This window comes from Brassica napus, chromosome C9, assembly GCF_020379485.1.
Source record: "Brassica napus cultivar Da-Ae chromosome C9, Da-Ae, whole genome shotgun sequence".
In the NCBI taxonomy this organism is placed as follows: Eukaryota; Viridiplantae; Streptophyta; class Magnoliopsida; order Brassicales; family Brassicaceae; genus Brassica; species Brassica napus.
This window is the reverse complement of record NC_063452.1, coordinates 3,820,963-3,844,885: the sequence shown is the minus strand read 5'-3', so window position 1 is coordinate 3,844,885 and position 23,923 is coordinate 3,820,963. Positions and strand designations below refer to the sequence as shown.

Below are 23,923 nucleotides of genomic sequence, written 5' to 3'. Positions count from 1 at the left end.
TTAATTTCTTTCCGACCAACTAAACATTATTATTGATATTAATTTAATAAAGCATGATAATTTATTTCATAAAGTTCTTAAAGGTTGACGAAAAAGGCTGAATACATTGAAGGAATGACATAGAAATGTCGAATACATGCATTGTTGACAAAAATTAACATTGAGAGGTCGACTTCGTTGAATTTTTTTTGTTATGTATTGTTTTGGTTGGAGGAATTTGAAAACATGACCTAACGACATTATTTATTTTTATTTGAAAAATAGTATCAAATGTTGGGTGTCTCGTAACATGTTTTTTAATGATGTTATACATGAGGATAACATAGTCTAATTCCATGCTGATCTTATATTTGATAAGTCCAACATTTGAAAAGAGTTTCGAAATTTTCTTTTTTGAGAAGCTTCGATTTATGAATCATTTTATAAGAAATTCTGTTATAAAAAATCCATATATAGATCAGTTGAAAATAAATATTTAATTTACACTTTTACAAAATATTTATTTATACTTTTACAAAATATAATTTTATAATTTAACTAAGGAGCTTTTGAACAAAATAAAGTTAAGGGGTTTATTTAATCATCTAATTTATAAGAACATAATTTCAAATAACATAAAACACTGTTACTCAACAACTGATTATAATTTTGTATTAAATTTGGTGTTATTAGATATGATATTAATTAGGGTAATTGGAATTGTGTGATTCCGATTCTAATCAACTCTGCATTGTCCACCTGTCAATTTCTAATCAACTCTCCATATTGTCCACCAAATAATCTATCTCTGAGCTAAAGAATTAGTTAGAGCGTGGCCAGCGCCAAGAACCCCTTATAAGTTTCTTACTAATATATGACTATTATTTATAGTACAGATCAATTTTGTTTTAAAAAATTAAATTATAAGTCAAATTTAAACCAGTAATAATAATACAAGTGAAAAATGAGTATATGAAGCTAAGGGTTCTTAAAGTGTCTTAGACGAGATACAGAATATCACCTCTCTTTTACTTTTTGATTATTTTTTTCTATTTAATATGAAAACTCCACCTATATACTACAGTTAAAGGTACTCTTATAACTCATAATAACTAATTCTATCTCTGAGTAAAACAAATACATATTAATCTTTGGTGTTTCTAATATACACATTTAACTCTAAACCTATAAAACCAAAGGCTAAATAAAACCTCTATATTAGTTTTCTTAGCCAACCTGAATCGGTTTGTTTGATAAGAAAAAAACCCAACAAATCTCCATCATGTATACTAGTAATTAACAACTTAGTTAATTACAGTTAAACACTTAGCTATTTGAGTTGTTTGTTATGATGTTCATGTATTGTATTTAGATATATGTGCATTATCACTGGTTGCGTCATCACTAATTAACAAGTTGTGAGAAGAAAATAAAATAAAATGCTGGTGAGGTTATAAAAGAAGAAAAACAAACAATATTATTGTTTGAAAAGGACGAAATTGATGGTTGAAGGTTGACAGAAGAGATTGAATACATTGAAGGTGAGGAAATCGTTGGAGTACATGCATTGTAGACAAACCATTTTTGGTTTGATTTAAAACTGTTGACAAAGCATTGGAAGACTGAGTTCTTTACTTTTTATAGATTTTTAGATTGAAAATACATAAGCATTAAAAAAATATAAGCATTGATATATTATAATCAGTTTAATCATAAACTATGTAATTGATATTAGTACGAGAAATAATAAACCGAGAATACAACTACTATATAATGTAAGTTATGTAACTAACAACAAAACATTGTTATTAATTATTAATAAAGCAGAAAGAGAAATATACATATATTTATCTCCTAAAGTTTTGAAGGTGAGAGCTAAAGGTTGACAACAAAGACCGAATACATTGAAGGAATGCCATAGACATGTCGAATTATTGACAAAATATAACATTATTATAGTATTATTTTAGTTGGAAAAACTTTAAAAAAACGACTGTTACAACATTATATATTGTTTATTTGAGAAATAGTATCAAATGTTGGATGTCTCGTAACATGTTTTTTTTTAACAATGTTATATATGAGGATAACATATTAATCCAAATCCATGCTAATCTTATGTTTGACAAGTCAAAGATTTGATTTATGAATCAATTGAAAAAGAAATATAGGTAGAATATGGTATAGTTATACTTTTAGTTATGGAGTGTTTGAACAAAATAAAAAATGAGGTTTGTCTGATCATAGATTTTACAAGAACATTATTTCAAACAACAATTAAATATTGTTATTCAAAAATTGATTATAAATTTTGTATTAAAAGTGGTGTTATTAGATACGATATTAATATGAATAATCATGGAAATCATATATATGATTTTAATCAACTCTCCATAGTCCACCCGACAATCTATCTTTGAGTAACTCACAATAACTCTTATATCTCTGAGTTAAAGACGATAGACTCTTTTTAAGACGATATAATTAGTATTTGGTATTTGCTCTATTCACATTTAACGTTAAATTATAAATACAAAGGTTAAATAAAACCTATATCAGTGGTTTGTTCGCTAATATAAAAATCCAAGAAATCTCCATCATGTATACTAATAGCAACTTAGTTAACACTTAAACAATTAGCTCGTTGGAGTTGTTTGTTATGAGTTATTTATTACCATTAGTTGCATCATTATTAATTAAAAAGTTATGAGAAAAATAAAATGAAAATGAAGAAAAATGAAGTGCCGCTGAGAATTAAGCAAGGGGCTCTACCTATTCGTTACTTGGGAGTGCCGCTGTCTTAAAAAAAAATGAAGAAGATTGACTTTCAACCTCTACTGGAGAAAGTACTCTACAGATTCAACTCCTGGACAGTCCGTCATTTGTCTTTCGCGGGTCGGTTCCAACTCATTCAATCAGTAATCTACTCCACGATTGCTTTTTGGGCTTCAATCTTTATCATTCCAAAAGAATTGCTAGAGCAAATGTGCAATGCTTTTCTATGGAGAGGAGCTCCGACGGCTGCTAGGGGAGTTAAAATCTCATGGATTTCAGTTTGTACTCCCAAAAAAGAAGGAGGTGATGGGTCTAAGGAGGTTGGAGGAATGGAATCAAGTGCTCGGTTTGAACCGGAGTCATTTAATTAGGGAAAAAAAATTTTGGGAGCTTCAACCAGAGAGATCAAATAGTTGGATTTGGAAAAGCCTTTGTAATCTGAGACACATTGCACGACCTATGATTATATGTGAGATAGGAAATGGAGCTTCTGCTAGTTTTTGGAATGATAACTGGACTTCTTTAGGTCCTCTGATCGATATAACGGGACCTAGAGGACCAGAGGTCACGGGTCTACACGGTGACGCAGTGGTTGCGGAAGCATTAAGAGAGGATAATTGGTGGGTTAATAGAAGCCGTAGCAGGAACATGCTTATTTCTCTGGTTCGAGACTGCCTACCAGAAGCAGGCCCTATCATCTCTTCTGAAGCGGATGATAGCTACTTATGGAAGCCAGGTAAAAGAGCTGCTTCCTGCTCTTTCTCTACTATGGATACTTGGGCAGCTCTGCATCCTCAGGGGGAGTCAGTGTTCTGGCACCGGCAAGTTTGGTTACATGGGAGGATACCGAAACACGCCTTTATTACTTGGGTTACTGCTAGAAACAGACTGGGAACGAGAGATAGATTGCGGAGTTGGGAACTTCAGGTGCCGTCAAATTGCATTCTATGCAACTTGGCAGATGAGACGAGGCAACACCTCTTCTTTGAGTGTAGTTACAACGCTGAAGTGTGGAATTTTTTCTGCTCGAGATTGAATATTCACCCTCCTGTCCTGTTTGAAGATGGTTTGAGATGGCTCAGGAACCCGTCTCCTGATGAGTTTGTGAAGCTGATAACAAAGCTCATATACCAAGCAGCAATTTGTCGTATTTGGAAGGAGAGGAATAATCGAATTCATAATCAGAGATTTGGCCCGACTCAGACAGTGATTCTTGAGATGAAGCAAGTTATTCAAGCTCGATTGGATCCTTTATCAAGAGCCAGCAACTCTAGAAGGACTGATACTACGCTGTTTGGTACTTGGTTTACTTTTTTCTAGCTGAGTCGATGAAGGTGAAAAGGTCTGAAGGGGAAGAAGTTGAAGTTGAAGAACCTGGAATTTATAGAAGTGGTTTTGGTGGAGTAGCTTAGAAGAGTTGAATATTTTTTCAGGAAGTTTGAAGTTCTTTGTATAGGTAAGCTTTTATCGTTTTCACCGAGTTGTGAGCGCCTTTTAGGTGTAAAGGTGTATCTCTTTTTTAGTTCAAAAGTTTAGTTGAAAAAAAAATATGAAAATGCTGGTATAAGGTTTTAAAAGAAGAAAAGCAAATAATATTATTGTTTGAAAGCAACCAAAATGATGGTTAAAGGTTGACAAAAATAAGAAGGTCGATTCATTGAAGGAGAATACATTGTTCGAATGCATGCATTATAGACAAACTTCTTTTGGGTTTGTTGACAAAGCAGCGTTGGAAGGTTGAGATCTTTGAATTTTTATAGATTTTTGATAGAAAAAAATAATATGATTGTAATACCTTTCTGACTATATTTTAAATTTGTTTAACAGGGAATATCTTTGACTCTATTCATTCATCTGTTGCCCTTGTTGCAAATGAATGTTCATTCATCTATTCAGAACTTGCCCTGTGCATGATTAATTGTACTATTTCTCGTTTTTTGTTTTTCATTCATCGTACCTGATTTTGTTATGTGATCAGTCCAAAGTGAGATCGTGTTCATATATAGTATTCATGCATGGATACGTATTATTATATCCAAGCGAGGAAACCAAGGATGATGCTGAGAATGACGTACACGACAATGAACAAAGTCATTTTTAAAATAGTCAGACATTACAATTTGAAGAGAATTAACTTTCTCGCCAACCATACTAATTATTGATTTTGGCCAGATTCTTAAGAATCCGTAGGATACATGATACGACCCAAGAAGCCATAATCCACATATGATTTTCTATCAAAACATATTCATATACCCAATGTCCTAATAAAAAAGTCAATTTCCAAAATTATTTTTAATGATATATCATCGATCTGCTTACTTAGAATAGACCGAATGAGCCACATGCATTGGTTTTAATAGTATTACTAGATTTTGATCCGCGCTTTCAAAGCGCGGATTTATTTATTTATTTTTTTTTAATTGACAAATATTTAGTAAATGTCATATTTCATATATTTGTGTTTTATTTTATAAAAAACTTAAACTTTTTATCTTTCTTTATCGTGTTTCATTTTAAATGACTATTTATGTTTAAAAAATTAAACTGTATTTCTTTAATGAATTAAGTTGGTATAACTCTGATAAATTAATTTTATTATGTGGTTAATATTTTTAATAAAAAAAATTATATACTTTTAATAAAGATTTATACTTTTCAATGAAAAAATCAATTTTTTTTTATGAATGCATAAATTATATTAAGAAAAGAAAAAAATAATTAAGAATGGTGGAAAAAAATTATTTGAACTTGGACTCAATGGCCCAAAGGAAAAAAAAATGTGAGAATTGGATCTGATTTCTTAATCGGCCCAAATGGCCCAAGAGAGACCTGATGTGGACAGTTGGCTGGATCCGAAAAAATGGCCCAATATAGATGTGTTATTAATATTACTTGATTGCCCTTAATGAAACATGCAATGTTAGTAAAGAAATGGCATGTTAAGGTAAAAAAGACAATAAGATCCTGATTTAATAGTATAGATACAATCCTGAGTATTACAGATCAAGTATTAACACAAAGCAAATCAATCATACGAGTCCTCTTGCTCCTACAGACCTTTAGTTAATATTGACTGATCCTATTATTTTGTAGTCATCATCAACTGCATAGAGAAAGAACTATATATATTTAGAGAACTTGAATAGAGTTTTTATGGGCAATGGGATCAGTATATTCAAATGCACTGAAACCATATCCGCTATGACGTGTTGAAGCGTATTTATCCTTGTGCCTTATTTTCTACAAGCCCAAATAAAATGTAGCTATCAAGAAGATTGAGGAAGAAATCGAGAGAGAATGCGAGAGAGAAGATGAGTTTGTTATGAATATGAATCTCACATTAAAGCTTACTGTACACTCTGTTTCCAGCTTATATACAAAGTGTGGTTAGCTAACTTACACTGTAACTGTACAACTAACTGCTAACATACACCACGTGCTAACCTACACTATATCTGATACGCCCCCCTCAAGCCTTAATCTGGATCACGAGGAAGATAAAAGCTTGAAACAGAGAGTCGACCAAACAGGGAATGAAATGGAGATGGATGAAGAGGCTTGGTCAATATATCGGCGAGCTGATTAACACTAGTGACATGAATCGCAGTGAGAGTCCCAACTTTCAGCTGATTACGCACAATGTGACAATCAAGCTCGATGTGTTTAGTCCTCTCGTGGAAGACAGGATTCGTGGCGATGTAGATGGCTGACTTACTGTCACAAAACAACTTAGCAATCGCAGTAACATCAATGTGAAAGTCACGCAACAACTTCTGAAACCATAAGACCTCTCGTGTGACATCAGCCAAACTACGATACTCCGCTTCAGTGCTACTCCGACTAGCCACCTTCTGCTTCTGAGAACGCCAGCAAATGATAGAAGTACCGAGATAAACGCAATAGCCAGTAGTAGAAATACAAGTATCTCGATAAGAAGACCAATCAGCATCGGCGAAAGCGTTTAAACATAGCTCAGAATTCGAAGAATAGAACAAACCTTGACCAGGATTGCCTTTCACATATTTAAGAACTCGATGAGCAGCTTGTAGATGAAAATCAGTAGGTCGCTGGAGAAACTGACTCAGTTTGTGAACCGCAAAAGTGATGTCAGGACGTGTTATCGTCAAGTACAGCAATCGACCAATGAGTTCTCTATAAGGCCGAGCAGAAGGTAAAGGAGTACCATCCTCCAGACTCAAATGCGCATAAGGATCCATAGGTACACTCACAGGTTTACAGGCAAGAAGTCCAGCAGTCTCTAATAAGTCCAAAGCATACTTGCGTTGGCAAACAGAGATGCCAGAAACAGAACGCACAATCTCCAGCCCGAGAAAGAACCGCATAGTACCAAGATCCTTGATCATAAAAGCAGCAGCAAGTGTCGACTTCAATGCAGAAAGCTCCTCATCATTATTACTAGCAATGACAATGTCATCCACATATACCAGGACAGCAACAAAAGCCGTAGGAGAAGCTTTAACATAAAAACTTGTATCAGACTCAGATTGAGTATAACCAGCATCAACAAGAACTTTTGTGAACGTCTGATTCCAGTGGCGTGAGGCTTGCTTAAGGCCATAGAGACTCTTGTGAAGTCGACAAACATGATTGGGAGGTAAAACTTCATTTGGACCAGGAGTATATCCTTGAGGCAAAGACATATAGATCTCCTCATCAAGTGTGCTATGGAAGAAAGCATTAGATACGTCCATCTGTGATAACTTCCATCATTTAGAAGCTGCAAGTGCCAACATGAGCTTGACACTGGTTAGCTTGACAACAGGGGAAAATGTTTCATTATAGTCAACACCCTCTTGTTGCCTATAACCTTTAGCAACTAAACGAGCCTTGTAACGCTCAATAGTGCCATCAGGTCGAAACTTAAGGGTGAAAACCCATTTGCAGCCAACCACATTCTTCCCTGGAGGAAGAGAAACAACAGTCCAAGTCTTGTTCAGTTCCATGGCATTGAGTTCATCATTCGCAGCACTTCTCCACCGTTTAGAAGTCATGGCCTCATAAAAGTTTTTGGGTTTAGTTTCCACAGAGAATGACAAGAGAAATTGATAAAAGGGTGGAGAAAGTCTTTTATAGGTCAGAACAGAGGAAAGAGGATAAGGTGTGGTATGATGAGAGGGTAAATGAGATGAATGGGATTGTAAAAGGGCGCAATGGTAATCAGATAAGTACGATGGGGTTTTAGTCTGTCTGCGAGGTCTTTCAGCATGACAAGGAACCAGTGCAGTTTCTGTCGTAACATTTTCAGAAACCAGTGGAACAACATTAGATGGAGGATGAGATGCAGATGGAGGATGAGATGCGGGTGGAGGATGAGATGCAATAACATGTTCAGAAAAAACTTGAACAAAAGGAACAGAAGCAGGTAACACAATGTGAGAAAAGAAATCAAACATAGAGGAGTTAGAATCGTGAAATGGAAAAACATTTTCATGGAAAACAACATTGCGTGATATAGAAATGGAATGCGTTTCAAGATCCAAAACTTTGTAGTCTTTGTAACCCGAAGGATAGCCTAGAAAAACTGAAGCAAGCTCTTGGACTAAATTTATGGCGATCTTTCATCAACGTGCTAACATAGCAAAGACATCCAAATACACGAAGCATTTTGTAATCATGAAGTTTTCGTAAAAGAAGTTCATAAGGAGTCTTATTATTAAGCAATGGTGAAGGTGTTCTATTTATCAAGAATGCAGCAATGCTCACACAATCAGGCCAATACACAAGCGGAATGTTGGATTGAAACAACAATGCGCAAGCCACATTTAAGAGATGTTGATGCTTACGCTCAACTACAGAGTTTTGTTGAGGCGTATAAGCACAAGCAAATTGATGAATTAAGCCATGTTTAACAACCAAATCAGGAAAACACAGTTCAGGGGCATTATCAGTCCTAATAGGTTTCAGTTTAGCATTATATTGAGTTGTAATATGCGTAATAAACGTAGAGAAAATAGCAGCAACATCACTCTTATTTTGAAGCATATAAACCCAAGTAACACGAGTTGCATCATCAACAATAGTAAGAAAATATTTGTAACCATGAACAGACTCAATGGAAAAGGGTCCCCAAGTATCCAAATGTAACAACTCAAAAGGTTTCTCAGTTTTATGATTGAAAAAATGGAAAAGAGAGACGCTTTTGTTTAGCTAAAGGACAAATGGAACAATGATCATGAGTAGATAGACTCGATTCAGATAAAGACAACGTATCAGAAAGCACTTTCAACTTGGCAGCAGAAGGATGACCAAGACGCGAATGCCACACATAACCGTCAATAGACAACGATCCACAGAAAGCAGGAGATAAAGCAGAACAAGAAGCTTACAGATTTAGTATGTAAAGACTATAGAACACATCACCCTTCCCAATCATCGAGGCCTGAGAACGGTCCTGAAGAAATGTGCAGAACAGTTATTACGACGAAGAAGTGAATGCACACTAATGAGATTGAAATGAAATGAAGGAACATGCAAAACATCATATAAGACAAGAGTGTTAGATAAACGAATTGTGCCAGTATGCATGATGGGAAATGTTGTTCCATTGAGTAAAGAGACTTTTAAGTCAGAAGCCGCAAAGACTTCTTGAAATTTTGAGATATCAGCACAGACATGGCTAGTAGCCCCACTGTCGATTATCCAAGAACCATGAGATAATGAATTATATAGAGTGGAGAGACAGTGATGGTTGAAAGTAAATGTGTGATGATGATAACGTAGGTTAGAGGATAGGGTAAGAAAAGTACCAGCAGAAGACTGATCAGCCATGACACCCTGTTCAGTGATAGAAGATGCGGAACAAGAAGCAACGTTGTCAGAGACCTGAACACGAGATTGAAGCTGTTGAATAATAGACTGGAGCTGAGAAGATGTAAGTTGATTAACATCCAGAGAGCTTACTAGAGCAGTAGGCGGAGGCTGATAAGGTGTAGACCCATCATTCACAGCACCAGTAACAACATTAGCAACAGATTGAGCAGGAGCTTGAGAGTGAGGAGTATAATTCGCTTGACCACGTGGAGCATATCCCGAGGAAGCTCGAGGATGAGAAGCTTGTCCTTGGTATCCAGGAGATGGTTTAAAACCAGGAGGATATCCATGTAACTTGAAGCACTTGGCAACAGTATGACCAAGTTGACCACAATGAGTACAGAGAGGACGATTACCACGAGGGCGATAATTGTTATATGCAGCAACATACGCAGAAGGATCCATATACTCAGATACAGAGCCAGAAGAACCATGAGCAGGTCAAGTAGCTTGAATGGCTACATAATCTGTCTTAAGAGGTGGTTTGATGTTCCTATGTCTCTCATCTTGAGCAACAATGTTGAAAACCTCTTCAATGGGAGGAATAGGCTTCAACATGAGAATGTGACGACGCGTCGGTTCATAAGCCTCATTCAACCCCATCAGGAACTTCATGACGCGTCCTCGCTGCTGCATCTGTTCCCACAACAAAGCTGCATTGCACTCACAACGACAACATGTGTAAACAGGCAATTCGATATAGTTCTTGTATTCTTCCCACAAGGTAATCAATTCAGTATAGTAAGCACTAACATCAAGAGATCCCTGTGTAAGACTACTGAGACGTTGTTCAGTCTCGAAAACGCGAGGAGCATCATCTTGTTTGAAACGTGACATCAGATTGTTCCAAATAGATTCCGCAGTAGACATGAACAACAAACTCTGGCCTATATTCTTAGAAACCAAGTTCATAAGCCAGGTAGCTACCATATCGTTACATCTTGACCAAGATCCAGAGTCACGACTAGTAGGAGGAGGTTTACGAATCGTACTGTCAATAAAACCTAGTTTATTGCGAACGTTGAGAGCCATCCTCACCGAGCGTCTCCAAGAATGGAAATCAGCACCAGAGGTAAGGCGATCGGTGACGAGTTTCAATCCAGCATGATCGGAGTTATGAAGATAGTATGGATTGCCGTAATGATCGGAGACGGCGACGTTGGATCCGGTGGATTGGATTGAGAAGGAGTCATCGTTGAGCTGAATCAAGAGACGAAACACCACGAAAGAACGAATCGGAATCGCGAATCGTCAATCGAAGAAGACGGAGAAGGAAAAGAGAATCGATCGGAGGAAAAGAACGATGAACGAAGAAGATGTTAGAGATGATGTGAAGAAACGTAAGCTCACGAAGGGAGGAACTCATGAATCGTGAAGCTCTAATACCATATCAAGAATATTGAGGAAGAAATCGAAAGAGAATGCAACCATATCAAGAATATTAAGGAAGAAATCGAAAGAGAATGCGAGAGAGAAGATGAGTTTGTTATAAATATGAATCTCACATTAAAATTTACTGTACACTCTGTTTCCAGCTTATATACAAAGTGTGGTTAGCTAATAACCGTACAACTAACCGGTAACATACACCTCATACAAAATATCTGATAGTAACCTTCCAAGTGGTCCCTTCCATTAAGGCTACACGCTAAAACTTCTCGTAGGTCGACATCTAGATGTCTTCATCATAACATATCAAAACTCGGATCCCAATACTGTCCGCACTCAAAGATATTTTCTGCATCAATTATTCTTCCAATAACATAAATTGTATTCAAACTTCACTAAATTATACAGTATAGAGGGTTAATTGAAAAATTGATTTTATGCAGAAACTTTGATTTTCCTCATAAAAACTTATATATTCTCAAATTTAAGGAATTGTAAAATTACATCTAGTACGTCTAGTAGCTGCTCAGTTTACATAACTGGTACATTTGGCATAGGTTGGTGAATTCATTTATTTAAGCCTAAGGTTTAAATAGTTCTCTGACGTCTTCTTTAGGTTTGTAACATTGAATGCACAACTCACAACTAATTCTCCAAATATCAGTGGACGTTACCGCCCGACTCACCGACGATTCTTTAGTTATTTTCATTAGCTAATTATTTAGTTATATTATCAGAAGATCATTACAAATATGACAAGATTGTTCTTTTAAGTAACGACTACAAAGATAATTTCTTATAAAAACTTAATTAACGTACTAGCTAGTCTAATACATATATAAGGACATCAGGAGATATCTAGGACGTACTCCTAGTTAATTCGAGGGAAATAGGTGTGATTTACACAATCTTAAAAAAATTGTGAATTAATCTTGTGCATTGTTTTAGGACTAATTTAGGTTTACAAATAGTAAGGCATATTTGAAAAAAACTGAATGCACATGAGACATCATTATCAAAGAGTCGAAAGTGGCTGTTAGAGAATGATCCCAGTGATATTCACACAACTGAAGAAAATAGACGAATTGGTCGACTTAAATCTTTCGTAGGCAATAAGAATCATGATCACTTGGTACCATTCTTTGGCGTGTAGACATTAAACAGAAACGATTTTTGTTGTTGTTGTTGTTGTTGTGTAATAACCGAAAATATTAATTAGTTTCTTACAAAAAAATATATTAATTAGTTATGTTTTAGAACACTAGCATTTGTTCTATACTTTTCACATTTATACCAAAAGTATATATTTTATACTTGGACTGTAAATCATGTCACACTACAAGAAAACAGCAAGGATACTGAGGGAAAAAATCGTCGGAATTTCGTCGGAATAACGTTATTCCGACGACATACCGACGAAACAAGTCCTCGGAAATAATTCCTCGGAATTTCTTCTTTCCTCGGAAATCCCTCGGAATTTTCCGACAGAATTCCGAGGAAACAAATTTCCGAGGAAATTCCGAGGATCACTAGTTTGTCGGAAATCTCCTCGGAATATACCGAGGGAGAACTTCGTCGGGATATTTCCTCGGAAGTTCATCGATCGATGCGTTTTTGGACATATATCCATCGATCGATCCGTTTATAAAAAAATGTTCGGAATATACCGAGGGACATCTTCCTCGGAATATTCCAAGGAACATGTCCCTCGGTATATTCCGAGGAACATGTCCCTCGGTATATTCCGAACGTTTTTAATAAACAGATCGATCGATGGATATATGTCCAAAAACGCATCGATCGATAGAGTAAAAAATATAATTAATTTCCTCAGAATGTAAAAAATATTAATTTTTTTAAAAAAATAAAATTTTTGAAATTTAAATTCGAAAATATAAAATTAAAATTAAAATTGAAATCATATTAATTAATATTCAAAGTTTCACAAATAAAAATAAAACATTCCGAGTTTTTGGAAAAAAAAAAAAACTACGGGTCTGGCACGTCCGGGAACACCTCGTTCGGGTACATCCTCTGCATCATCTCCATCATTTGCTGGTTCAGTCTCCTCTGTGCCTCATAGCCCGCCTATTGAGCCGCCATCTGGGTCTCCAACAAAGATATGCGATCATCCTTGTCCTTCAAGGATGCTGTCGAGGCCGGGTCTGATCATCATGAGATCTGTAAATTAAAAAAAAAATATTTAATAAATACAGAAATATATAAATTATTTTTTTTTTTAAAAAAAAATTCCCAATAATTTAATCACAAAAAAGATTTATAGATATTAAAAATATTTAATAAATATATAAAAATAGTTCTAATAAACAAAAAATAGTTTTAATAAATAAAAAATAGTTTAATAATTACAAAAAATAGTTTTAATAATATATATATATATATATAAAATATTTTTAAATCCCAAATAATAGTTTTTAATCACAAAACAAGTTTTATAGATATTAAAAATATTTTGTAAAATCCAAAAAATCGAATTTATATACAAAAAAGATTTTGTAAAATCCAAAAAATCGAATTTCTATAGAAAAATCATTTTGTAAAATACAAAAATCGATTTTATATACAAAAATCGATTTTATAAATACAAAAAAATAAAAAAATTATATCAATTCAACAAAACAAATTATTCAACCAAATCACAATTCTAAACCTATTATACAACCAAATCACAATCCTAACCAATCACCCTAACAAAAATCTATCAAAACTAAACAAAAACCTAACAAATAGAACCTAAGAGAGTGAGATAGGGTCCTTACATGATTTGTGTAAGAGAAGGGGGAGATCGCTGGAGATATCGTCGAATTTCAGGGGGAAATCGCCGGAGAGAAGAGAGGAGTCGCGCAGAGGAAGAAGAGAGAAATGGGGAAGAAGAAGGGGCTCGTGGTTATAAAACCTAGAATCCGACGGACATTATCCGTCAGAATTCCGTCGGAATTCTAATTTCAATTTTCGCGAAATATTTGCCCGGTAAAATGAAAATATTCCGAGGAAATACCGAGGAACTAGTGTTTGGGGTTTCAAAACATCAATTTTTTTTGCCGTATTTCATTTCTTATACAATTGTAATGCATACCATTGAGGATTCTTTGTATAGATGAGCATAAACCATGAAGTAAAAAATTTCAAAACTAATTGAAAGTATTCCCTTTACAGTTCATTAAAAGGTATAAGTGTTTCTCTTATGTTGTGGGATTTCGTTCATACAATCGGAAAAATGTTAATTATACGGTAATGAACAAATTTTTGACTTCATAATGAACATAAGACACTTAATAAGGGTTATATAGGTGTTATTCAAACCGCAAAACGTTGTTTTCGGTTTAAAAACCCTATTTCCTCGGAATTTCCTCGGATTATTCCGAGGGAATTTCGAGGAAACCCTTTTCTTCCTCGGAATTCCGTCGGAATATTCCGAGGAAATTCTGAGGAACTAGTGTTTGGGGTTTCAATACGTCAATTTTTTTTTTGAACGGATCGATCGATGGATATATGTACCAAAACGCATCGATCGATAGAGTATATCAGGTGTTCCTCGGAATTTCCTCGGAATATTCCGAGGCTTTTCCGAGGAAACAGGGTTTGGGGTAACAATGTGATCGATCGAGAACAAAATCTCGTACGTTTTTTTATAAACGGATCGATCGATGTATATATATCCAAAAACGCATCGATCGATCACTAAGATGGACCAAAGCGTAACAATGTGATCGATCGATTAGATTATCCCATCGATCGATCGAGAATCTCAAGCGTTCCTCGGAATGTCCTCGGAAAATCTTGTAAGTTTTTTATAAACGGATCGATCGATGGATATATGTCCGAAAACGCATCGAACGATCACTAAGATGGACCAAAGCGTAACAATGTGATCGATCGATTAGATTATCCCATCGATGGATCGATGGAAATTCCGACGGAATTCTGACGCCAACGGCTAGTTCGTCGGAATTTCCTCGGAATTTTGTAAAATCCCCCAACAGCTCTCCAACGGCTATAATATTTCCTCGGAATTCATCGGTTTTTTCCGAGGAACACATTTTCCTCGGAATTTCCTCGGAATATTCCGACGGATTGATATTTCCTCCGAATTCCGTCGGTATATTCCGACGAAATTCCTCGGGATATTCCGAGGATTTCATTTTCCGTCGGAATGTCCGTCAGAATACCGATGTTTTCTTGTAGTGTCATATACTAATGAATATTTTTTTTTAAATTAATACGAGGGCTTTGTATTTATAAATCCATCTCTAAAACGAGAACCAAACTACGTAATTTACCTATATTTTGGAGAGTACATGTTTTTGGGTTTTATAAAATAAGCTACAAGTTTTAACCACTCTACCTTGGTAGAATTATTCAAACTTGTTTTTCCAATACTTATTTTTATTCACATAAAGCATGAGAACCTGAGAAAATTGGAACTACAAAACTATATTGGAACATTGTATATTATTACCCAAGTAAAGAGAGAGAGAGATAGAGAGAGAGAGGGGGGGGGGGGGGGGGGGGGACAATAAATAACAGAAAATTAAGTAGAGAGGACTTGCAAAAAGCAGAGAGTTAAGTGAGTAGTTGAAGATAGAGAGGTCAGAAAAGAGGAATATCTCTCTCACTCCTTTGCTGATTCATGTTAGAAAAGCTCAGAGAAACTAAGAGCCCTGATTTATAACATCCAAATGGTACACTCTAAGAAGTTCCGAGGTGTCCGCCAGCGTCAGTGGGGTTCGTGGGTCTCTGAGATTCGTCATCCTCTCCTGTCAGTTCTCTCTTCCTCTTCCTCTCTCTCAAACAAAACATTCACATACACACACACACACACATATATATATATATATTGGTTTGCAGCACCGATAGACTATAGTATATCCATATTCACTTTTTGTTGTTGTTCGTGTATACATATTCTTATATCAATTATCCCTGAATTCATATATTAACATATTTAATTTTGTTCATACTTTTAAAGATTCATGCAACTCATACGAACATGTGTTTTCATTAAGATCGTTTCCTGAGCTTCGTCCAATTAAGAGACCACATTCATTAATGTTTAGAATGTGTACAATACACGAACCGAATTAAGGCTTTTTCCTATTGGTGTGATAGCGTGACTTTTCTCTATGTTAGTTGATGGCTTGATGTTTAACTTTTGTTGTAATACTGTAATGGCGTGTTTATAAGTGTAATTTTGTGTTTACATAAATTGATCATAAATGCATTATAATCTATGCGTATTATATATCATAAATGTATAATATTAATTCCTAATATTATATATACATTTCTTTTTCAATTAGTATCCCTTTGGCTATTTAAGTCTGTTTATAGTAACAATTAATATATAAAGCATATTAGGTATACGGTACATCCTTTCATTAATAACTAAAACAACCTTATTAGTAAGAAATTTGGTAAGGAATGAACGCTACTAAAGACCTTTCTCAAAAAGAAAAGAAGTCTACAAGAAAAATGTTTTACATGTTCTTATGGTCAGTAACGTACATTGTTATATAGTTCACTAGGTGTCTTCGTGCACCATGTGCAGTAAAAAAATTTAAAATATTTTTTAACAGATAAATATAAATTATATTTTAAAACAAAATTTTATTAATATTGTAAATTTTCTTTTTCGTATCAATATTTTAATATAAATTTGATTTAATTAAACATAAAAATTATATTTAAGAATATGCATGTATATATTTGAAATTATAATCTAAGATAAATTTTTCTATCTATTTATTTTAATTAAATATATTAAATAAATTTGTAAAAATTTCATAATTACCAAAAAATAAAATTAAACAATATTTATAAAATTTGTAAATATATAAGAAAATAATGATTTTACGATTAAATTTTTATAATTTTCTAAAAAAATTGTATACATTTTTGAAAATTTTAGTAATAAAATTGTATAATTTAAAAATATATAATTAAATTATATTCCGAAATTTATAATGCCATATTTGAATATATTTATTTTAATGATGATTTATGAGTTATTTTCATATTCTAAGAAAATTTCCAAAAATATAAATTGACATTAAATGTAATTGTCCATGTTATATTAAGCTATAAGACATGTGATCAATTTCAGTAGACATGTCATGTTTGTTTTGTGAAATTGATTGTATAAAGTACACGTGGTAGTCTAGGGGATATGATGTGTGTTTTTCCTTTTTAATATTTACCTGTAATCAAAACATCAACAACACTAGTATTGATACATCTTTGATACTCTAATTAATTTAGTTATTTATACGTGTTTGTGTGATCAGGAAGAGAAGAGTGTGGCTAGGAACATTCAACACGGCCGAAGAAGCGGCTAGAGCCTACGACCAAGCCGCTGTTCTAATGAACGGCCAGAACGCAAAGACCAACTTTCCGGTCATCAAATCCAACGGTTCGGTTTCTCCGGACGTTAACACTCCGTTATCGGAACTCCTAAACGCTAAGCTAAGAAAGAATTGTAAAGACCAGACACCTTATCTGACGTGCCTCCGCCTCGACAACGACAGCTCCCACATTGGTGTCTGGCAGAAACGCGCCGGGTCCAGTTCAAGTCAAAACTGGGTCAAGCTTGTTGAGCTCGGCGACGGCGTCAACGCAAGTGCCGGTGATAATGGGACTAATAAGCTGAAGAAAGGAAACGACGACGTTGAGGAAGAAGATCAGATGGCAATGCAGATGATCGAGGAGCTCCTTAACTGGACATGTCCTGCTTCTGCATCCGTTTCAGGTTTTAGTTAGATATTTATAACAAAACAGATGGAAAATGATTAAATACTTTCGAGTAAATGATAATCTAATTATCGAAATAAGTACACATCTACGTAAACATTGTATTTCAAATATATATAATATTGTATGTATAAGTTTGTCTGAATGTATTCTGTAATCTGTATACGCTATAAATAAACATTTTAGTTTTATTTGAAAGAATTGATCATATTGTTAAGCAAAAGAAAATTTTTTTGATCATATAATCATGTGGAATTATCGTCGACATGATATAATTATTACATAGAGGAGAGGAGAACGACTAGACACGATAAGAAAGTACAAATTAAAGGAAAGATAATTAATTGGTTCGCTAAAGAAGAGTGAAAGCTAAATGTGACTAGTCGCTCAATTTAAACTTGCGAATTAGTTTCTTTTGATTCGAATGTTAATTAGACCTATCCAATGTCAGGAAATCGTTAAGCAATATTAAGCACTTTACATCTAGCGATTAGACAGATTATTAGATTAGGTGGAGACTAGACGCCAATGAATTATTTATTTATTATATGCTAATTGATTTTCCAATGCTTATGCACGGATATAAATATTTATAAAGTAAATATATTATAATAAATTATTAATATTTTATTTTTAATTATTATGTTATTTATATTGTAATCAAAATGCATGGCTTATGTATTTTAATTTTTATGTTAAATTAATAAAATTATTTTGATAAATTTTAAAGTTAGATATAAAAAACAAATTAAGACAAATTTATGGATTTATACTTATATTATTATTTAATTTAACTGATTTACATTAAGTTAGTTTAAACTAGACTAATTTAGATATATTTTAACCAATGACATGTTAAACCGATTTGAGCTGTTTAAATTGGATTTTTTTAAAAATCGTTTAGGCTATTACCGATTTGCGGTCTAAACCAAATTTTAGAACATTGAACCTACCACGACGAAGAAAGGTTTTACTATTTTCGTGGTTACTATGGTGTGGATAAAATTCTCCTCTAGCACATAAAATAAGTGTCTAGATCGCTAGCCCCTTCCCATAAAATGTCTATTATGACAATTAAAGTTTTAAAGTGTTTTTTTTTTTTGGGTCAAAAAAGTTTTAAAGTGTTATGTCTTGAAAATTTCAGAGATCAAAATTTATGGATATATCGAGAATAATTCTGTAATTGTAAACATTTTATGATATCATCTACCGAAAAAATAATTCAAAGATTTTATTCATTAGTTGTATTATCATTATCTATGAGATTATTCTCCTTCACACTTTCATACAAGCTATATGCTCTATCTTGGCCCTGTGAGTTACCACAGGTAAATCTTCTGGGATGTCATTTTGGTGCCCAAACTCAATAAGATGTAGTTACCTGTGGTAACTCACAGGGCCAAGATAGAGCATATAGCTTGTATGAAAGTGAGAATGAGGAGAAGCAAAGCAGCCACAAGAGAAGCAACTGACCAAGCTGTACCAATAAAATAAAAACTGATTCTCAGTATGCTATCATCTAGTGGAAAGAAAGAATAAGACGTCATTTAGTTCAAACCTTTGCAACATGAAAACTGTCATACATATTTCATATTTGCAGCATATAAGCTACAAAACCGGGACCTTGATCATTGGAATCAATATCTACACACTTGAGATAGCCTGTGATTTACACATCTATTTCATTTTAAACTTTTCATCTCTTGCATTTAACCAATTTTAGGCTAACGTTAGATCATCCTCATTGAGGTATCTCAACAAAGTTCTGAAAATATACTAAAATAATAAATAATAAACTGAGCTCCGAGAGCTGAGGTTCTAGATTATGTTGCTCTACCATTGGATGTGGTAACTGATTGGAAGTGTAAACAAACACTCCTAGCAGTCCAATTAACTAAAATAGATAGCAAAAAAGTACAAGCAATATTAACTAAATAAGTTATAAATAATTAGAGCAATATATATGTTAAATACTTATAAAAAATAAAATAATAGAAACTAAAACGATAAACAAAATAAATAATTTGGTGAGTAATAAGAACTGAGTATGTAAATATTATTTTTAAAACAATAAAACTTATTAACAAAAACTTAATTTTTCAATATTATTTAATTATATAATATCTTTGAATATTTAAATATTTGAAGGATAAATTAATTTATAAAAAGATTCAGAAAGCATAGAAGGAATTTGTTTTTTATGAGGATGGATAAATTGACTGATTGATAACACCAAGTCCACCACCCATCAAACCTATACAAACAAAACATTGAAGCTTCTCAAAAAAGTCAACCATTGTGTGTCGTCTAGCCACCTTCTCAATCTCAGAGTATTCCTAGATGTGTTCTTGTTTCTTTCATGAATCTGTGACGCTTCAGTAATACTGAACGGAGTACATGACAGCATGGATAAAAGTCAAGATGACTCCCTTGTAGAGGTTATCTTTGGCAGAAGGTTTTACTGTCAGAGACTCTCTGAGAGCCTGCAAGCTTACTGCAACACACCATGGAACAGGTGGAAGGCGGTTCTGAGACGTGACTATTTCCACAATCCTTGGTCTGTTGCTTCTGTTGTAGCTGCTTTGCTTCTCCTCATTCTCACTTTCATACAAGCTATATGCTCTATCTTGGCCCTGTGAGTTACCACATGTACTACATCTTCTGGGACATCATTTTGTTGCCCAAACTCAAGAAATTTTCTTATGAATGTAATAAATAGTTGTATTATCAGGACAGACAGCCTGACATGACTTTGTACTGAGTCTTGCAATGGCTTGAGCTGAACTACTTTCTTTGTTAAGGTGACTGGAAAAAAATAATTGTTTCAAGGTAAGGGGACTGTCTCAGTATGTCAATTGTTTCAAGAACTACTTTCACATGTTCTTATGAATTGTAGCATCAGAGCATACATCATGCAGATCCTGACATGACTTTGTACTGAATCTTGTAATATCTTGAACTACTTGCTTTGTTAAGGGGACTAGAAATACATTTAAAAATATATATTTTTAAGGCAAAGAGACTATCTCAATGTGTCAAAATCATGTTTAGTTTTACAACTCACATTAGATGGCATTGCCTAGAAGCACAACTTACATTAACTATTCCACTACTGAAGAGTCCAAAAGTGATGTCACCTGATGCAAGTGTTGAAGCCAGAGAGATGTCTGACTTGGTTCCTTTAGCTATGTCTTTCGGTCATATCAGGAGAACTCAAAGTCTGGTTTCATCTTGAGAAGAGTGTTGTGATACGTTCAGAAGATCTTAGTGTTGCCATTCCTTTAAACTATAAACAGAACCAAACTCATTGTCAGTTTTTACCACTCTCTTAAACACTCAGGAGATATGAGCAACCAAAATGTACCTTTTGGTTGTACTTGTTCCTTACAGCAACAAGGGTGCTTCCACTAGTGTTGAGCTGCAAATCCTCCATTGCAAGCACTGTTTTCTTAAGAGAAGGAGTCTCATATCTAGTATAGTGCTGTAGAGTTGGGTTCTGTAAGCACATAAGAAACATTAACTTCCCTCTGAAGAGTATAGTAAAAGCATTTCACAGTCAAGAAATGTGAGCTCACCCAAGGATGTTTAGATTGGTCAAGCGTCCATCTTGCCAAAAAAACAGCTGAGGCAGCAATTAGAGACGGCAAGAACCTTAGAAAACTATATTCAACAAGAGTCAACTCTGCAAGATAGTCTGCTAAGGACTCCATCTCAGTGTGGAGAACCTGATCAGACGCTTTAGCTGCTTGAATGAACCGCCTGAAACGCAGAAGAAGCAAAATGACTTTAATATTACATACTGTTTTAGATTGAAAGTAAATGTAGCGTTTAGTGTTCAAAAAAAAAAAGTAAAAGTAGCGTTTAGTGTTTTTTACCTGAGAAACGTTTTGGTGGTTGGAACTGATAACCGAAAGTGCAGAAAGTTTAAAACTTGAGTCTCCATGGCCACCACTTCGAGTCTTGTGTATGTATTGTCTGTAATGAAGCAAAACTCTTCCAACCTTGGTGCACATATCTCTTCATACTTTCTTCAGTGTCTCAAAAAGAAATGTATGACTTAGTTAGTTCACTTGTGCAGACATTTTTACACTCATTGCAATGTTAGAAGTGGGAAACTCACGAGGCTATTAGCATGCAAGTGACACCAAGCAGCTGGAGCCTTCTCTTTTCAATGTAATTGTTGGACAGGAACCGGTCAATAAGGTTCACTGCAAGGTAAAGCGTATCTGAAGCCAGCTTGTACTCTTCAGAAACCTACAAGAAATAAGCATTATTAACAGAGGTTCTTACTCTTAAGAAATGCTTTGAAGTAGTAAGTACCTCCACAAGCCAATCAATGAGAATCCCACGCATGCTTGGATCGATATCTCGCTGGACTTGGACCATATAGCTAGTTGAAGGTCTTTGATCAAGCTGTACCAAGAAACAAAAACAGAGCTATAACTTAGAATCTCAGTATGTTATCATCTAGTGGAAAGTTATAATAAGATATAATTTTAGTTCAAACCTCTGCAACATGAAAACTGTCATACATATTTGCAGCATATAAGCTACAAAACTTGGGATCTTGGTCATTGGAATCAATATCTATAGGCTTAAGATAGCCTGTGACACCATAACCGTCTTCTTCTGCAAAATCCGGAGTAAATATTTGAGAAACATAGAGTTTGTTATATGCTTCATTTTTTTTTTTTAATAATCCGGACACCCCGGAAGTAACCCGACTAGCGCCTAAGTACACCTCCACAGAAGGCATCATGGAGGGCCGTCTTTTTCACCCCATTTTAATCGACGGTGGCCAGCGGGATATGCTTCATTTAACATGATTATCTAATATGTTTTGAAATATGATTATATGGTTTATTATATTTTTTAGCATTTTTTATTTCATTAGTTCAATTCCTTACTTTGATCTCCGTCTTTGGAGTTTGTAGCAGATTCAACCATCCTAATCTTTGACAAATCTTCTGCTAGTTTCGATTTTTCGGCATCCACATCTTGTTCTCTCTTGCTAGCCTGTCACACGTTATATGTTGAAGAGACAAGAAGGCAATTCAAAACGCCAAAACCTCTCTAGATTCTTGGATGGTTATACGTATCACATCACTATATCAATAAGAAGGTACTTCTAAGGAATGGTTACCTTAACATTGTTCCCATCCAAACAGGCCAAAGTGTTAGTCACATCCTTGAGCACCGCACGTCTCTTATGCTGACAAACTCTTGTATCATCTGATGCCATTCTCTTTTTAAGCTTTGGTTGCTGTTTAAAAACTGGTTTCGATGGAGATATCGATGTTCCTAAGGCCTTAGCTCGTGATCTCGTGACTCTCACATTCCCTTGTCGTGTTTTCGCAGTAGAGATTGTTTCTTTGTTAGCTTTAGGATGCATTGAAGAACCTCTATACATAGTTTTATAATTGAAAATCTCTCAACAGGTATGCCAAGCCTGCAGAACGTAAACATAATTTAAAAAAAAAACAATAAATTGAGAAATTAGATTATTACAAATGTTCCTCATCCTTGGACACAATCATATGTAATGTAATAAAAATTATTGATCATTATTTTTCTTAACCTTTACACGAAAATAACAAGAACAGAAGAGAAAGAAAGAGAGCGATCACTGTCTTAAAACATAGATCAATCATGAAACAGAACAGTCTAACAGATCTATAAACTTCAGACAGCATGGAGAAGTGAAGATACCTTCAGATCATGAAACTCGAAATTGCGAATCTCCAATGGCTAAAGAGAGTTGTTGAAATAGGAGGAGGAGGAGGAGGAGCGGGATTCTGTGATCTTGTTCGAATTTTCTATATCAGAAATAAGAAAATAAATAAAAGAAAAGAAAACTAACGATTTGAACAGTTGTCAGATTATATGAGAGTGTCAGAGTGATATCTGACACTTTGACGTCTGGTCCGTTTCAGTAAATTTCCTTTTTCTAATTTGAATTTAAATAAAATAATCAGCCGTTACGCGCCTATTCTTCCGCGTCTGTTCTGTTAATGATAATACCGTTTTAAAACCCTAAAAGCCCAGGGGGCCTATAAAATGAACCAACAGCGTTTTACTCTTCAACGAAACCTGTAATCTATGTTTTGTTTTGTTCAAAGCCCAATCTATGTTCTCCAAATTACAAAAATGTGTGTTCAGGTATTAGTTTATTACGTAC

The 23,923-nt window shown here is 34.5% G+C and overlaps 4 protein-coding genes across 4 annotated transcripts; 2 read left to right on the top strand and 2 right to left on the bottom strand.

Annotated features, from left to right (window-relative positions):
* Positions 1-3,213: 3,213 nt before the first annotated feature.
* On the top strand, positions 3,214-4,074 carry LOC125592298. The gene has a single exon (XM_048767092.1). It carries the CDS (start codon positions 3,214-3,216, stop codon positions 4,072-4,074), a length of 861 nt encoding a protein of 286 aa, XP_048623049.1.
* Positions 4,075-10,029: 5,955 nt separating this feature from the next.
* On the bottom strand, positions 10,030-11,224 carry LOC125592297. The gene is made up of 2 exons (XM_048767091.1): positions 11,204-11,224; positions 10,030-10,788 (listed from the first exon to the last, which is right to left on the bottom strand). The coding sequence occupies exons 1-2, from the start codon at positions 11,222-11,224 to the stop codon at positions 10,030-10,032; spliced, it is 780 nt and encodes a 259-aa protein (XP_048623048.1).
* A 4,280-nt stretch (positions 11,225-15,504) lies between these two features.
* On the top strand, positions 15,505-17,943 carry LOC111213815 (ethylene-responsive transcription factor SHINE 3). The gene is made up of 2 exons (XM_048769740.1): positions 15,505-15,757; positions 17,283-17,943. Exons 1-2 carry the CDS (start codon positions 15,678-15,680, stop codon positions 17,752-17,754), a joined length of 552 nt encoding a protein of 183 aa, XP_048625697.1. The 5' UTR covers positions 15,505-15,677; the 3' UTR covers positions 17,755-17,943.
* A 2,585-nt stretch (positions 17,944-20,528) lies between these two features.
* Positions 20,529-23,547, bottom strand: LOC111213816 (cyclin-A2-1). The gene is made up of 10 exons (XM_022715656.2): positions 23,455-23,547; positions 22,889-23,194; positions 22,653-22,761; positions 22,253-22,374; positions 22,066-22,158; positions 21,866-21,999; positions 21,621-21,773; positions 21,321-21,504; positions 21,110-21,241; positions 20,529-21,031 (listed from the first exon to the last, which is right to left on the bottom strand). Exons 2-10 carry the CDS (start codon positions 23,153-23,155, stop codon positions 20,972-20,974), a joined length of 1,254 nt encoding a protein of 417 aa, XP_022571377.2. The 5' UTR covers positions 23,156-23,194; positions 23,455-23,547; the 3' UTR covers positions 20,529-20,971.
* Between the last annotated feature and the right edge of the window lie 376 nt (positions 23,548-23,923).